At 41.8% G+C, this 18,592-nt stretch overlaps 1 protein-coding gene across 1 annotated transcript; it reads left to right on the top strand.

Annotated features, from left to right (window-relative positions):
* The first annotated feature begins 759 nt into the window (after window positions 1-759).
* Window positions 760-3,134, top strand: LOC123430217. Its single transcript, XM_045114102.1, has 2 exons — window positions 760-871; window positions 2,241-3,134. The coding sequence occupies exons 1-2, from the start codon at window positions 792-794 to the stop codon at window positions 2,938-2,940; spliced, it is 780 nt and encodes a 259-aa protein (XP_044970037.1). The 5' UTR covers window positions 760-791; the 3' UTR covers window positions 2,941-3,134.
* The last annotated feature ends 15,458 nt before the right edge of the window (window positions 3,135-18,592 follow it).

The following is an 18,592-nucleotide window of genomic DNA, read 5'->3' as shown; positions in this document are numbered from 1 at the left end:
GTGTCAAAGCACACGCAATTTAATTGGACACACATTAATAGGGCCCAGTGCCAACCAAGGAGCCCTCGAACGAGTCCATTTGCTTTTGGACAGCAAAAAACTCTTCTTGAACCTCTAACTTCAAAGAAGACGCTAGGGTTACGGTTGCTCATTTTCTTCCATTATACAAATAAGTATTAAAAATCCACCTGCATTTACTTTCATTTCCGTTACAAATTTCTTATTGAAGAGGCATTGATACGGCGATAAATGACACCACCAATTGCGATCCAAAAGGTGTTGATTGAAAATCTTCATGTTTGCATCTGAGTACTACCAATTCTAGATCTTCAATTCATTGACATATTTCTCTTTTGCGAATTAATTAATTGAAATATGAAATGCCAAATATGCAATCGCCATTCTTTAGTAGCAGGATAAATGCCTCAAATTTCCTAAAAGGATTTTTCGTCAAACAGGCGAGAAATGAAGAAAGGATAAATGGGGGGACGGGAAAAAAAACCCGAAGCATTTCCGGCTGACCCCATTGACCAGCGTCGTTTCCTCTCCCAAGCCCTACGACACGGGCGGAGCAGCAAACAGGGACAGGTATTTTCCGCGACAGCAGCAACCGCCGCAACCTCGCCATGCAGCAGCAGCAGCAGCAGCTCCCGCCGCAGGGCTTCGGCGGTGGCACGGCATTGTCGCCGATGCGGGGGATCGGCGTGTCCTCGTCGTCTTCGTCGTCGTCGCAGGCGGCGGCGGCGACGGCGGCGGCGGCGGATGCGGCGAGGGCGCGCGCGGCGGAGCAGATGGCATACGAGGACGCGTGGAAGGCCTGCAACCCGGACTTCACCACGCCCTTCGCCTCCGTCGAGGACGCCGTCACCAGGTGCGTCGATCTCGATCCTCCCCTTCGTAGCCGTCATCTTCGTGCCCGTGCGTGTAGCGCGTGTTTCCCTCGCCTTCTAGAATCTTCCCTCGGTACGCCGTACGTTTCATTCTTACTCGGTTCCTTGCGAGGACGGGCGCGATTGATTCGGCGTCTCGACTTAGGAGCTCTGCGGCGAGATTAATTTGGTGCAGATTGCAGTTTCAATGGAGAATGAATGTTTGTTTTTTCGAATGAAATGGAAGTAAATGATTCTTTAGCGTGCCGTTGTTCCACAAGGTTATATGCAGCGGCGAGTCTGGTGGCAGGTTGATTAAAACCATGGTAAACACGAAAATTGCTGGATCAATAATTTTCCATGTGAATTGTCAAAAAAAAAAACAGTAATCGGCAGGGAAAAGGACCGATAGAAAATTGTCCCTCTTTTGTTCTGTTTACCTTTTTATGTTCCCGAACAAAATGTTCTGAAGCATGTTCGTGTTTAACTGAATTGTCCACCAATTTATGAAGAGATCAGTGCATGTATGAAAAAAAGATGGTGGACTATTTGCCCCTCAACAATGAAACAACTAACAGGCTCATGTCAGATGATCCAGCTTGTTCTAGCAGATATAAATTTCTGAAACCAATGTTTCAGCATGTTAAATTTGTCTGTTCTATATGCGTTTCGAACCTGCCAAACTAGCCCATATCGTCAGATACATTGCATTGCATTGCTCTGATCTACTTCGTGTTGAAATGCTTATTTAGTTATTTTCATTGTATACATTTATGTCTCTCTTTTAAAATCATGTCGAACATGTCATTTTATCATTTGGAAGACTTAACATATATAAGTACTGCTCCATCCGTTGCAAAATAAGTTACTCAAAAGTGACTCAACTTTATATTAAAGTTAGTGCAAAGTTGAATCATTTTTGAGTCACTTATTTTGGGACGGAGGGAATAGTACAATATATCTGTATTGAAATGTTCATTGTCATTAGGGGCTCTGGGTCCTTGGTACTACCCCTTCGTTTTAAAATAACTGTAGTTGTTCGCTCCAACTATAATTACTTAGATACAGAGGGAGTAATATATACTCCTGATATTTATGTTCGATCAGATAACTGGTGAATATAGGTGGGGAATCACTCTTAGTCAGTATGTTGCGATGTTTATATTGCCCATTTTTTGCAATTGTTTGCCTGCATATGCTGCATCTCCATATATTGAATATCTAAGACCTGTTCGCTTGCCCTCTTGTAGTTGAACTGTGAACTGTGATATTCTTCGTAACGCAAAGGATCGCAGACCATTGCAGATAAAAAACCAGTGCTACTCTAGACAGATGAGCTAAACAATGTGATCTTCCTCTCATGCATGTCAGGCTGCTCCCGTACCACGTCTTCGCGGATTACGATGAGGAGGACACCTACATCGACGCCAGCGGGACGGAGAAGTCGAGTGCGGAGAGGTGGGACAACGACGTGGCAGCCACCATGCTGAAGCAGATCGCGGAGTTCGAGAAGCACGTGCTGACCTTCAACGTCATGGCCCGGCAGCGCGCCGAGGGCACCATGCGCGGCGAGGAGCTGCTCCTGCTGGAGCGCGCCATGATCCATGACGAGCAGCGTGTGTCGGAGCAGGTGCGCGTCGCGCACATCCAGCAGCTGCAGCAGCAGGAGACCGCGCGCGCGTCGCGCCTGGCACTCGCGCAGGCGCAGGCCCAGATCGCGAGCGCGTGGCCGCTGGTGCAGCCCACCACCCCGTCCGGTTGGCAGCAGGCGCTCGCCGCGGCGGCGGCGGCGCGCGGCGACGGGATGCCCGCGCAGATGGCGACGGCTCAGGGCGTGGCAATGCATCCGCAGCTTGATCCTTCCGCGGCCGGCGCGTGGCTGATGATGCAACAGCAACAACAGCAGCAGCAGCTGGGACTGGGCGTGTGGCCAACGTTCGCGGCGCCGCACGGCGTGGGCAGCTCAAGTGGGCAGGAGCAGGCTGCCGGGGTACAGACGACGAGCGGCACGGCGGCTGGCGGGATGGCGCAGCCGTGGTGGGCGGGTGGCGCACAAAGAAGGGAGCAGTAGGGCTCTCCTGCGTCCGTGTTGGCTTAGTATCAATCAGACTGAGTGACATACATTTTGTATTGTAGCATACCTGCATGTGATCTCTGAACTCTGTGTGGATGTAAGAGCACCAAACAAACAGTCGATTATCATAACAGATTCTGATGTTCATCACCGCAAATTGTTTGCTAAACGTTCAGACTGTGTTTCTCTTTTGTGTAGCGACCCAACTCAAAACGAGTCAACCTTCTGTGTATTTGTACCATTATTGGATCAGTATGCTGACACACACATTACATCAATGTATACATAAAAGTGCAATCGTATGTAAATAGCGTAAAACTGATATATACCTTAAATATCTCAGCGTAAACAATCAAGGGAGTGGAGTCCCAATAAACACCAACGTCAAGTTGAGTGCGGTCCGTAACCCTGAATCGTACTCTTACTCGTCGAGAAAAATATCTACATCATAAGACGTTGCAGCCGTGTAGGTCAGCATATTGAATGTGCCGGCAACTCACATAAGAGAGGGGTGAAAAGTAATCATCTATACTATATGCATATATGGCAGGTGGGGCTATAAGTTTTTAGCGAAAAGCAAGTTTTCTCCTACATCAAAAGAGGGTTAAAAGCAAAATGTTACTACGTTGTTTGTTGTTAACGAGATGATTCCGCCAACCAATTCTCGTACCCGAGTTGTCAATAATTCTCACATCAATATTATTATTTGTGTTGAGAATTTCAGATAACTTCAGTTCCTTTGGCTCAAGTTGTCCATGACCATGGACACGGCTAATTGATTAGGTTTGAGTACTCTACAGAGTTTTGCACACTTTTCCTACAAGATTTGATTACCTCCGAGTATGTCCTCGCACTTCAGGGTGTTTAAAGAACGGATGATCAAAACATGGTTTTTCAACGGGTCCCTCTGAATCCCTGTCGGTGTCCATCCATTCCTACCGTTCTTCTACATCTGTTAGCACCGCCTGTCCAGAGTACCTTTAAACAAAATATAAAATAACTAAGATAACAGAAGTAAAATTTACAAAACAATATTATTTTATAAGTATTTTCAAAATAGGAAATCAAACTAGCAATGCAATCAATTCGCAAGTTAGTATAGAACTAGAATTGATTCCATGCAAACAAATAAGAATAAATAAAATAAAATTTTGTTGTTGTTGAAAAGTTACTGATAAATATCAGAAAACAAAATATAACTTGTCATAATTACAAAAAAAAAAATTAAGAACAATTAATACAAAAGAAAAAGCAAAAAAACAAAAAAAAATGCTAAAACAGAATCTGTTTTGCTTAACACCCTAAGTAAAAATATTTTAAAAAAATTGAAACTTAAACTACTGAAAGATATGATCAATAGGAAACAGTAGCAAAAAGAATTAATTTAAAAGCTATTTTTAAACTCCCGGTATAAGCAAAACAAGCTTTAAATCAAATCTGATCTAATTCAATTTTTTTAAATCCAAACATAGACAAATTATATATCTACAGAAACTAAATAAAATTTGTGATCCAACGAAAAAAGAATCACCTAATTCGGAGTTATAGACTAATAGATATGAATTTTCTAAGATTGCAATTTTCTGAAAAAACTGCAATACGGGATTTCGTGAATCTCACCGGAGTTAGTCGCCGGAGTTGGAGAAGAAGAAGGGAAGGTGGCTCCGGTGGACGGCCGAGGCGGTGGAGGGGTCCAGGTGGAGGAGGGGGAGCTCCGGCGGCGAATGGTGGCATCGGCAGGGGCTCGGGGACGACGTAAGGAGCAATAGGAGCTCCGGTTGAGCTCGGCTGGGGCGGAACTCCGGCGAGCTCGTGCGGTCGCGACGGCGAGGGGAGGGAGCGGTTCTGGGGCGGAACGGAGAGAGGGGGAGGAGGGGAATATTTATAAGGGATCGGGGTGCTCGGGAAAGGAAGGAACGAGGAGATCGGCCTCCGGATTCGAATCCTCCATGGAAGGCAGGAAGAGCGCGTACAGGAAGGAAGGAGATGATCTCGAGGTTGAGGAAAAGGATTTGGGCAAGATTCGGTACGGGCCGATGCTAGTTTTTCTAATAAAAGCGATTTATTTCCTATTATACAAAAATCGGAAAGAAAACTAAATAAAAGAAAATCTATAATACTTTTATATAGACATATTATATATCAAAATTTGCAGAAAAAGATTTCCTACGAGATGAACATATTTTCTAGGCCAAATAAAAATCTCACAAAATCAGAAAATTCAAACAGTGCTACTGTTTTAAATAAAAGGCAAAGAAAACATTTTGAAAATACTAAAATGGATTCAAATTAATTTCCCTCCATTTTATATTGAAGGGAACCATTTTACCCTATTTTACATGCATTTTATTTTTGGAGAAAAAAATAAATTTGAAAACCACTTCAAAATTGTTTTTGAACCCTAATATAAAACATTTTTCAAAACAGTATTGTGAGTTTCATATGTTCAAATAAAATTTCAAATAGCCCCTCGTTTTGAGTGTCATATCGCTCCTCTCTTTCTTGGTTGGCAAGGATTATTTTCGGGGTATTTCTAGGGGAAGAAAAATATAGAAGCAAGGGCAAATATTTGAAAGAATTCAAATGCAAAACTCTGTTCAAATTCCTTACAGTTGAAGAGGAAAGTCATTTTATTCCCTCCCATGTCATCTTCTCTCATTGCTTTTAATTGGATGTATTTGAATTTACCGGAGAAGGGGAAAGTCATTTTATTCCCTCCCATTCAAAAGTTTTTCAAAAGTTTCAAACTCCACTCAAGTTTCAATCACTCAATCAAACAAACAAACAATCTAATAATTGTTTTTAACATTCCAAAATTTGGGATGTTACAAACCTACCACACTTAAAGTGAATCTCGTCCTCGAGATTCGAAGAGGCTAGAAAGAAAGGTTAGGGTTTGGGGGTCTTCTAACAAATCCAATCTCCTGCAAAGTGGGATGCTACCACACTTAAAATGAGAGCTACTGTTCCCTCAAAATTTAAGAAATCCTCTCGGGTTTTGGCATCTGACTCCTCACAGTCTTCATACTAACTCCTCTGGTGATGCTCTTCCATTATACTCATAACGTTCTCATCAAAATCGAGGGTTCTTCTGTTGATACAAGCTTCTTCCTTTACTAGGTCTTCTTAACTGATAGTCTCGCGGTCAATTCTAAATAACCTATCGATGATTCTCATGGTGGTCTACCATTTGTGGTTATCCTGCAGAGAGAAGGGTCTTGGTTTCATCCTCACCGTAAAATTTCCTACGCGTGACAACAAATGACATCTACATGGGGCTTTCATCATACCATTCTAAGGCTTAAACAAAAGCTTCAAAGAACGTCGTCTCTCACTATGGGTAAGTCTCTCAGATTTACCATTCCGAATAGCAAGAGAATGATAATAGTAAGTCGTCATGGTGGCCAAACCATGTCGCACTCAAATCATTACCTTGTACAAGGTTTAGTGAATCTGGTATTCTAACACTTGGGCATCCTCACAAGCGTTGCAGAGTTTCTCTTGTCCACGAACGAAGTTCGGATAAATCCAATGATTCTACAAGCTGAACAAACATCTATCGTTTCTTCACAACTCTCAGGTTTTCGTATGCTCCTAAGAAAACGTTTGCTGAAACAAGTTTCCTTCTCCAAAAAGATAGTACTTGATCCTTATTAGTCCCGGGGTCTGTGGGTTTTCAGGCATACTTGGAATTACTCCGCCTTTAAATTTCCATAGTATTTCAATCCATCATATTCTTGGGGTAACCATCATATAATAATAATAATCCTCGGACTTATTTTTTTTGGTTCACACGCCACTCTGTGGGATACCCCTTTTTCCATGGGTGTGTTTACCATAAAAGGTATTGCTTCATCCATAAATCATATTCATTTCATAATCAATCCTTTATTACATCCTTACTTTCTTCAAAATTCTAACTCAAAAGTAATTTATTACAAATGCTGCCATCCACATTGTTCGGTATGGTCAAGCATTTCTGCCAACTTTATTCATCTGTCTCTCTTGGAGATATTTTAGTCCCACTGGAACTTTCCGAGGTGCTCCTTGAAATCATCCATCTTTTGCTTCATCATGGTGTCCATGAGCTTCATCTCCATCATCTCCACACGTACCTCACTCAGGTAATCCTGGGTATGACGAAGTCTTGCTTCAGGTATTTCTCCAATCTGACGTAGGGCTTCTATGGCAGCTTCACGAACAACATCAAAGAAGGTTGCTCGTGGTACACGTGAAATGAAAAAGTATTGCCCCATAGTCTTTGGACAAACTCCTTTCACACGGTGGAGATGTACTTCCACATACCAAAGTTCCACTCCATTCTCCATGAATGGGTAGCCTTTGTAGACTGCATCTCCTTGAAGGTGAATGTGCTTCATCATGTCCTTCAGGATTTTCGGGTAATCATGATCACTGGTCAGGGTCATGATCGTTTCTGGGCCCTTGAGGAATGACTCATGGAGAGTTGTCATCTACAGGTGTCAGTAAATAGGTACTCAGAGGAATGTATATGTCTCCTTGGTAGTTATGGTACATTCCTACTCAGTGGATCCTGTGGGTTTACCGATTACTACCACACTTAAAATGAATTATACTCATGCCTGCATAGACCATATTTTCTCAGATCCTCATAATTGTTCAGAGATCTTTGTTCGAAGAGAAACAACGCATACATTTTCAACATAGGCAATCATGAGACAATAAATTCCATTTATTCACGATGTTATTACAATCTCAGGGACTTCTGTTACAAAAAATTTCACTCCATGATCTCATGAAAAACAAGAGTTCTTCAGATTACACTAATTGCCATGGTCAAAACTTAACTACTCCATTCTGGCTTTCTTCCCATGTGGACAATCATTAGCATAATGTCTTGCTTCCTTGCAATGAAAGCAAATGAGTTCTGACAAGTCTCGAGGTTTCTTAGTGTTTGCTTTTGCTCCTTGGGTTTCCGGCTTCCTTCCTGAGCACATGTATTTGTGGTGGCCAAATTCCATACACTTGTAACATCTGACATGACTCAGGTCTATATCTGCAGAGATTTGGCTCTTCCGAGGGTACCTTTTTTTTCTTCCTGGGCTCCTTTATTTTTGCCAGTTCTTCTATTTCAAGTGGATCAAACTCCACTTTTTCCGTCGGGAAGTTTCCCAGATACTCTTGGCTTCCCTTCGTGCAATCCTGTGAATAATGTCCTTCTTCTCCACATGAGTAGCATGCATTGGAGAAAAATCTGGTCAGACCTTGTCCATCAGGGTCTTCAATATTTTCGTTCATCACCGGCTCTTCTAGAATCTTCTTCTTGAGTGTTTCCTTCATTGCTTCTTTCTGCTGCTGGACAACTTGTTGTACCTTGGGGTAAATGTGACATTGAGCTGGGTAGTGGGTGGTTCCTTCACAAAGGAAACAAGTCACCTGACTACTTGGACACTCCTCAGCTGGGTGATTTTCTTCACAGTGAGTGCAACCATCCTTGTGTTCTTCCTGGGTGTCTCCTATTTCTCCATAGATCTTGCATGCACAAGTCTTCTCCTTCGGATTATCATAGCACCTTTGAATAAGACGGGATCTTAACAAAGTCTTCTTGAATTCGTCCTAGGTTTCTTCTCCACTAAATCCTTGTATGGCATGATGCATTTTCCATTAGATTGCAGCACTTTGTGTAAAGTACTGAAGAGCGTGTTCCACTTCATACTTCCTTTAGATCAAGTTGCTCACGAAGTGGTTCTCCATGTTTTGAATCCATATATCAGCCTCTAGCTGGGTCATTGATCCAGAGACTATAAGTCCAGCTTCATACTCTATCTGATAGGGTTGAGGTTTTGGGGATGAGACGGGTAAGAGAGAGGGAGATACACACAATACAAACAATATTTTGGAGAATAGGTTTTAGTTGTGGCCGTCGGAAAACACACACCAATGACGGCTCACAAATCATCGTAACTAACGTGGGTATATAATTGGGGTTTGGACTTCTAATGGTCATATAAATATTCGAACGCTTCAGGGTCTTCGAATTCTTCGGGTGTTGAGAGTCTTCAATTGGTGTAGCTTCAATTCTTCAAATGCGTGGTGGAATCCTTTTTTACTTTGAAGTAGAACTCCGTTGATTCTTCATGAGGTCAAAGGGTTAAGGGGATTGTATAACTATTTGAGGTGAGAGAGAATATTTGATGAAATCAGAAGAGATGAGAAGTGAAAGGTGTTCTCGAAAATAAGATTTTTGAGAGATCCTATCATAAGAGATTTCCAATTTCTAGGGTCACGTCCTACAGTCAACATGTGCTCTGATACCATTTCTGTAGCGACCCGACTCAAAACTAGTCAAGCCTCTGTGTATCTGTGCCATCCCTGGATCAGTATGCTAGCACAGACATTACATCAATGTATATATCAAAGTGCAATCACATGTAAATAGCGTAAAACTGATATATACCTTAAATATCTCAACGGAAACAGTCAAGGGAGTGGAGTCCCAATAAACACCAACGGCAAGTTGAGTGCGGACCGTAACCCTGAATCGTACTCTTACTCGTCGAGGAAAATATCTACAACATAAGACGTTGCAACCGTGTAGGTCAGCATATTGAATATGCCGACAACTCACATAAGAGAGGGGTGAAAAGTAATCATCTATACTATATGCATATATGGCAGGTGGGGCCATAAGTTTTTAGCGAAAAGCGAGTTTTCTTCTACATCAAGAGAGGGTTAAAAGCAAAATATTACTACGTTGTTTGTTGTTAACGAGATGGTTCCGCCAACCAATTCTCGTACCCGAGTTGTCAATAATTCCCACATCAATATTATTATTTGTGTTGAGAATTTCAGATAACTTCAGTTCCTTTGGCTCAAGTTGTCCATGACCGTGGACACGGCTAATCGATTAGGTTTGAGTACTCTGCAGAGTTTTTCACACGTTCCCCACAAGATTTGATCGCCTCCGAGTATGTCCTCCCACTTCAGGGTGTTTGAAGATGGGATGATCAAAACATGGTCTTTCAACGGGTCCCTCTGAATCCCTGTCGGTGCCCATCCATTCCTACCGTTCTTCTACATCTGCTAGCACCGCCTGTCCAGAGTCTCCGCGTTGACCAACCAAGCCAGAGCCCATAATGACTTGTGGCTGTGCAGGTAAGCCTTGGGTTTTGAAAATATCCGTCCGTCTCTTTGAGCCTGGGTGTAGCTTTCCGCAAGATGTCATGACACGTCTCCAGCATCACGGGTCATCTACTGTTTTCTCCAGGGAGCCGATCAACCTTCCTTCACCCAGAGTTGCATTGCATCACGAGGTCTTCAAAAGTCTTGACTTAATCGGTCTTGGTTATTAAATTATTCTCGCATCACTCGTGATAAACCCTCAACCAGAATCCCGTCTACTCAAGCATAGCAATATGAAATTTGTCGTCCCGGGCCAAGTAACGGGGTTGTTGGGTGCCTACCACATGATTCTACAATATGTAACCATAATTTCCAAGTACCTACTCAGTATGCAATTGGGCATAGGATGGTAGAACTATGATGCATAAAACATAGGTGATACATGATCAAATGACTTGCCTGGTGAAGTTGAGGAAGAAGAATTTTCGTTCTCGAGGAATAACTTGATAGACTACTCGTCACTCTCCGATGAAATCTATATAACAATCATATCATTCACGTAAGCACTCATAGTAGCAATCATTCTAGCAATCAAAACAAAGGAGAGAGCGAATAACAATCCGAAAGAAACTTCAAATAAGACTAGGGAGTCTTCTACTACATCAAACACTAAATAGTTTTTGTCTAATGAAACTTAACAACAAAATAAAACACTAAAATAGCAAAAAATAACAGAAAACAAAATATAAAATAACTTAGATAACAGAAGTAAAATTTACAAAACAATATTATTTTATAAGTATTTTCAAAATATGAAATCAAACTAGCAATGCAATCAATTCGCAAGTTAGTATAGAACTAGAATTGATTCCATGCAAAAAAATAAGAATAAATAAAATAAATTTTGTTGTTGTTGAAAAGTTACTGGTAAATATCAGAAAACAAAATATAACTTGTCATAATTAAAAAAAAACAAATTAAGAACAATTAATACAAAAGAAATAGCAAGAAAACAAAAAAAGGCTAAAACAGAATCTGCTTTGCTTAAAACCCTAAGTAAAAATATTTAAAAAAATTGAAACTTAAACTACTGAAGGATATGATCAATAGGAAACAGTAGCAAAAAGAATTAATTTAAAAGCTATTTTTAAACTCCCGGTATAAGCAAAACAAGCTTTAAATCAAATCTGATCTAATTCCAAAAAATTAAGTCCAAACATAGACAAATTATATATCTGCAGAAACTACATAAAATTTGTGATCCAACGCAAAAAGAATCACCTAATTCGGAGTTATAGACTAATAGATATGAATTTTCTAAGGTTGCAATTTTCTAAAAAAACTGCAATACGGGATTTCGTGAATCTCACCGGAGTTAGTCGTCGGAGTTGGAGAAGAAGAAGTGAAGGTGGTTCCGGTGGCCGGCCGAGGCGGTGGAGGGGTCCAGGGGGAGGAGGGGGAGCTCTGGCGGCGAATGGTGGCGTCGGCAGGGGCTCGGGGGCGACGTAAGGAGCAGTAGGAGCTCCGGTTGAGCTCGGCTGGGGCGGAACTCCGGCGAGCTCGTGCGGTCGCGACGGCGAGGGGAGGGGGCGGTTCTGGGGCGGAATGGTGAGAGGGGAGGAGGGGAATATTTATAGGGGTTCGGGGTGCTCGGGAAAGGAAGGAACGAGGAGATCGGCCTCCGGATTCGAATCCTCCATGGAAGGCAAGAAGAGCACATACACGAAGGAAGGAGATGATCTGGAGGTTGAAGAAAAGGATTTGGGCCAGATTCAGTACGGGCCCATGCCAGTTTTTCCTAATAAAAGTGATTTATTTTCTACTATACAAAAATCGGAAAGAAAACTAAATAAAAGAAAATCTATAATACTTTTATATAGACATATTATATATCAAAATTTGCAGAAAAAGATGTCCTACGAGATGAACATATTTTCAAGTCCAAATAAAAATCTCACAAAATCAGAAAATTCAAACAGTGCTACTGTTTTAAACAAAAGGCAAAGAAAATATCTTGAAAATACTAAAATGGATTCAAATTAATTTCTCTTCATTTTTATATTGAAGGGATCCATTTTACCCTATTTTAGATGCATTTTATTTTTGGAGAAAAAAATTAAATTTGAAAACCACTTCAAAATTGTTTTTGAACCCTAATATAAAACATTTTTCAAAACAGTCTTGTGAGTTTCATATGTTCAAATAAAATTTCAAATAGCCCCTGGTTTGGAGTGTCATATCGCTCCTCTCTTTCTTGCTTGGCAAGGATTATTTTCGGGGTATTTCTCGGGGAAGAAAAATATAGGAGCAAGGGAAAATATTTGAAAGAATTCAAATGCAAAACTCCGTTCAAATTCTTCATAGTTGAAGAGGTCATGTCATCTTCTCTCATTGCTTTTAATTGGAAGAATTTGAATTTATCGGAGAAGGGGAAAGTCATTTTATTCCCTCTCATTCAAAAGTTTTTGAAAAGTTTCAAACTCCACTCAAGTTTCAATCACTCAATCAAACAAACAAACAATCTAATAATTATTTTTAACATTCCAAAATTTGGGATATTACATTTTGGCACTGAATGCCGTGTGGCAAACGTCCGCGGACACGCCACGCGGTTGAAATTTCACGGAGGTTTGTGGAAAATGAAAAATGCTAAACATACAAAGACTTACAAAGGGTTACTTCTTGATTAGGATATTTTTTTCTAACAAACTTCTCCCCCTTGATTTTCAAGGGGCCTTAATTTCCAATTAAAATCAATCTGTCTATAAAACTCCTGTAAATCTATGTATGTGTAACATTGCTGGTTGAAAATTCCAAGGAAATTTGTGGGCATCCGGACTCGTGAATCCTTTTCCGTGCGTCCGTTGCCAATGCTCTTTGCGCAGCGTTCATGCAAACTTGACAGCCACTGCAGCATGTCGGCCCAAAGGGGAGACATTCAACCGAGCGCAGCAGTTGTTAAAGCCGGCATTTTCTATTTGGCGCCACAGATGTCAGTTATCGTGCATTTCTCTTAACTGGTGCCTGGAGCATTCCGAAATGGACTGGTCCATCTAGACGTCGGTCGATGATTTTTTTTAATAAAATCTATGAACTTTTTTAAATAATGATGATTTTTTTTTAAAAATTCAATGAATATTTTTTAGATTGATGAACTTTTATCTGAAAAATGATGACCCTTTCTATAATATTAAAATTCTATTAACTTTTTTGAATATCGATAAACTTTTTTGAAATTTAATGAACATGTTTTTTGAAAATGGAGGAATTTTGATCAAAATTGATGAACTTTTTACAAAATTATGTACTTTTGATTGAGTTCAATGATCAGTTTTTAAAAATACATGAAAATTTTCTGAATTTATTTGAACTTTTTTTCAAATTTAATGAACTTTATTAAAATTTAATCAAAATTTCCCAAACTTGATGAACTTTTTTCCAATTTTACTGAACATTTTTGAAATTGATGATTTTTTTAAATTGATAAACCTTTTAAGGATATGAACTTTTTTCAAATGGATGAACCTTTTTCTTTATATCTGTAAATCTTTTTTTATTTCGTAATTTTATTTTCGTAACAAATAAAAAATCTGAACGTTTTTTGCTAGATCAACAGAAAAAAAAACAGATAAAAAAACTAAATAACCCATGCGAGCGACGCTGCACGCGCCGAATTGTTAAGGGGCGCGTGCAGCGCTCCATAGGAGCTCCTGTTAAAGCTGGCTGAAGCCCATCCCTGCCTTGCATTAAATAAGCGTGATGACCAAGAAACCCACTATGAGGACTCACATTTAGTTGCTACTTGGGTTGACCTCTAGTATATAAACATGACCACCTCTGGGGCAAACCACACCACCTATGCTTTCCTTGCTCCTACTAGTAAAAGTGCACATGCAACACATGTTATAATTTTGGCATAAAAAGTTTGCATTCATTCAACTGAGGGGACACATACTTAAACAAAATAAACAAATGGTTATATTTAGAAACATTCTGACATGGCCAGAAACAACCCCAACTCCTGGTACTACATGAAGGCCATTTGGCTACCAAAATAAATGACAACTACACTCATTCAACCGCATAGGAAGGAACACAATTATTCCAATCACAGCTACAAGAAAAACTTTAGTAGTGGGCATTTTGATTTGTGGTCGTACCAAACATTACAAAAAATAAGAATCACAAAGCTCACAAAACTGTAGTCAGTCCAATAGCTCTTCTCGAGGCTTAAGGTGAAACCCGAAGTTATCATTCTTAATCACAGTCTCTCATCCGAGAGTCAGAGATGAATCAACTGGTGTTTCCTTGGCAGTTTAATATTTCAAATATATATGAAGTACAAATGTTATAACTCCAAATATAGCTTCCTGTAAATTAATTCAATAAAGGTGCAAGTCAATATTTCTACAATTGGCATTTTCAATAGTTTTGGGCATAATACGACCGGGACCTGTTTTTCCTCATTACAGACAATCATCTGCATCATTAGTTACTACAACTTCAATACGACCTGAACTGGGTATAGCTAATGAAAAGGTCATCAACCATCAGCCAAGTAATAGATCACAAGTCTGAGTATCCTGCCAGTTATATGACGTACAATCCAGAATGTAGGCTAGACGACTTGAATAGTGAGAACATCTCAATTTAAGAACACAACACACTAAATTAGTGAAATATCATATGCACTTGTGAATGAGCAATGTACCATGTCATCTACAACTCCGAACCCATTGTGTCATTTAGTCACGATGCTAGAGAGAAGAAACACATTGCATAGCACGATCCAATGAGCAATGATTGCGTAAATACATCTGAAAAAAGAAAGAGCGTTGTTAACTATGTATGTACCATTTCCCCGGGGAGCATGAAGCTAGGTGGGTTCCTCGTATGATTCTTGCTGGCCTGGTGAGGATCTAGCCTTCCTTGTCACGAAAGACCATGGAGTTGAACCTACAATTGAAGTCCTCACAGCTACTTCAAATTATATGACTTTAGGTGAACCTCCTCCAAGGTACAACCAAAACACACAATATTAGTCGTACATTTTTTTAATATATCTCTTTCACCTAAATACTGAAGTATTCCATAGATTACATCACCTAAACATATACTACTGTGTATGTTAGGCACAGAAACAAAATAAAAGAGAACCAAGCATACTATCAAGAGACAGAACTGTTGGAAATATGCCCTAGAGGCAATAATAAAATGGTTATTATCATATTTCCTTTTTCATGATAATCGTCTATTGTTCATCCTATAATTGTATTAACAAGAAACAGTAATACATGTGTGAATAAATAGATCACAATGTGTCCCTAGCAAGCCTCTAGTTGGCTAGCTCGTTAGTCAATAGATGATCATTGTTTCCTCGTCATGGGCATTAGATGTCATTGATAACGGGATCACATCATTGGGAGAATGATGTGATGGACAAGACCCAATCCTAAGCGTAGCACTAGATCATATTGTTCGTTTGCTAAAGCTTTTCTAATGTCAACTGTCTTTTCCTTCGACCGTGAGATTGCGCAACTCCCGGATACTATAGGAGTGCTTTGGGTGTATCAAACTTCACAACGTAACTGGGTGACTATAAAGGTGCACTACGGGTACCTCTGAAAGTGTCTGTTGGGTTGGTACGAATCGAGATCGGGATTTGTCACTCCGTGTGACGGAGAGGTATCTCTGGGCCCACTCGATAGAACGTCATCATGAGCTCAATGTGACTAAGGAGTTAGTCACACGATGACGTGCTACGGAACAAGTAAAGAGACTTACCGGTAACGAGATTGAACAAGGTATAGGTATACCGACGATCGAATCTCGGGCAAGTTCTATACCGACGGACAAAGGGAATTGTATACGGGATTGATTGAATCCTTGACATCGTGGTTCATCCGATGAGATCATTGTGGAGCAAGTGGGAGCCACCATGGGTATCCAGACTCCACTGATGGTTATTGGCTGGAGAGGTGTCTCGGTCATGTCTGCCTGCCTCCCGAACCCGCAGGGTCTACACACTTAAGGTTTGATGACGCTAGGGTTATAGGGAATTGTTATATGAGGTTATCGAAAGTTGTTCGGAGTCCCGGATGAGATCCCGGACGTCACGAGGAGCTCCGGAATGGTCCAGAGGTAAAGATTGATATATAGGACATATGGTTTTGGACACCGAAAGTGTTTCGGGCGTCGCCGGTAACGTACCGGGACCACCGGAAGTGGCCCCGGGGGTCCACCGGAAGGGGGCCACGACCCCGGGAGGCTAGATGGGCCAAGTGCGGGAGGGAACCAGCCCCTAGGTGGGCTGGTGCGCCCCCCACACTCAGCCCATGGCGCAAGAAGAGGGGGAAGGGGGGAACCCTAGCGCAGGTGGGCCTAAGGCCCACCAGAAGGGTGCGCCACCCCTCCTCCCCTCCTGGCCGCCGCACCTCCTCCCATCTAGGTCTGCCGCCCCTCCCAGGAGAGGGAAACCCTCAAGGGGGCACAACCCCTCCCTCCCCCTATATATAGTGGGCACTTTGGGCTGTTGGAGACACCAATCTGCCTCTCCCTCGGCGCAGCCTTTCTCTTCTTTCTCCTCCTCTCTGCCGGTGCTTGGCGAAGCCCTGCCGGGAGGCCTTGTCTCTCCGTCGACACCACGCCGTCGTGCTGCCGGAGATCTTCCCGAACCTATCCCTCTTCCTTGCTGGATCAAGGTGTGGGAGACGTCACCGGGCTGCACGTGTGTTGAACGGGGAGGTGCCGTGGTTCGGCACTAGATCGGAATCACACCGTTGAATCGCCGCGAGTACGACTCCATCAACCGCGTTCTAGCAACGCTTCAGCTTAGCAATATTCAAAGGTATGAAGATGCACTCACCCCTCTCTCGTTGCTGGTCTCTCCATAGGAAGATCTGAATATGCGTAGAATTTTTTTGAATTTATGCTACGTTACCCAACAGTGGCATCCGAGCCAGGTTTTTTATGCGTAGATTCTATGCACGAGTAGGACACAAAAGGTTGTGGGCGATGATTTGTAAATTGCTTGCCGCTACTAGTCTTACTCTTTTCCAGCGGTATTGTGGGATGAAGCGGCCCGGACCGACATTACACGTACGCTTACGTGAGACTGGTTCCACCGACAGACATGCACACCGTGCATAAAGGTGGCTAGCGGGTGTCTGTCTCTCCTACTCTAGTCGGATTGGATTTGATGAAAAGGGTCCTTATGAAGGGTAAATAGCTTTGGTAAGAAAGCGTTCTTTCTAGAAACCCAAATCAACCACGTAAAACTTGCAACAACAATTAGATGACGTCTAACTTGTTTTTGCAGGGTTTGCATGTGATGTGATATGGCCAAAGTTGTGATGTTGCATGTATGATATATGAGATGATCATGTTATTGTAATAGGTTTCACGAGTTGCATGTCGATGAGTATGACAACTGGCAGGAGCCATAGCAGTTGTCTTAATTTATTGTATGAGATGCAACGCCATGTGCTTACTACTTTGACTTCATTGCTAACGGTTAGCCATAGTAGTAGTGATAGTAGTAGTTGGCGTGACGACTTCACGGAGACACGATGATGGAGATCATGATGACGGAGCTCATGGTGTCACGCCGGTGACAATGATGATCATGCGATGCTTGAAGATGGAGATCGAAAGAGCAATGATGATAATGGCCAATATCATGTCACTATATGATTGCATTGTGATGTTTATCATGTTTTTCATCTTATTGCTTAGAACGACGGTAGCATAATAAGATGATCCCTCTTCAAATTTCGAGAACGTATTCCCCTAAGTGTGCACCGTTGCGGAGGATCGTTGTCTCGAAGCACCACGTGATGATCGGGTGTGATAGATTCTAACGTTCGCATACAACGGGTGTAAGCAAGATTTACACACGCGAAACACCTAGGTTGACTCGACGAGCTTAGCATGTACAGACATGACCTTGAATATAAGAGACCGAAAGGTCGAACATGAGTCGTATGGTTGAATACGATTAGCATGAAGTTGCTCACCATGGTGACTAGTCCGTCTCACATGATGATCGGACACGGGTTAGTCAACATGGATCATGTATCACTTAGATGACTAGAGGGATGTCGGTTTGAGTGGGAGTTCATACTTAATTTGATTAAATGAACTTAATTGTCATGAACTTAGTCCAAAAGTTGTCTTTATAAATATTGTAGGTGGCCAACGTCAACCTCAATTTCAACGCATTCCAAGAGAAAAACAAGCTGAAAGATGATGGTAGCAACTATGCGGACTCGGTTCGCAACTTGAAGATCATCCTTGAAGCAGCTAAAAAGGCTTATGTCCTTGATGCGTCGCTAGGTGACCCTCCCGCTCCCGCAGCACCCCAGGACATTCTGAACGTCTGGCAGACGCGAGGGATGACTACTCTCTGGTTAGGTGTGGCATGTTATACAGTTTAGAAACGGGGCTCCAAAGACGTTTTGAGCAACACGGTGCATATGAGATGTTCCAAGAGCTGAAGCTAGTTTTTCAAGCTCATGCCCGTGTCGAGAGATATAAGTCTCCGACAAGT

The sequence above is a fragment of the Hordeum vulgare genome, chromosome 2H (assembly GCF_904849725.1).
Source record: "Hordeum vulgare subsp. vulgare chromosome 2H, MorexV3_pseudomolecules_assembly, whole genome shotgun sequence".
Classification (NCBI taxonomy): Eukaryota; Viridiplantae; Streptophyta; class Magnoliopsida; order Poales; family Poaceae; genus Hordeum; species Hordeum vulgare.
Note: the sequence above shows the minus strand (reverse complement) of the source record. Positions and strands in the feature narration are given on the sequence as shown.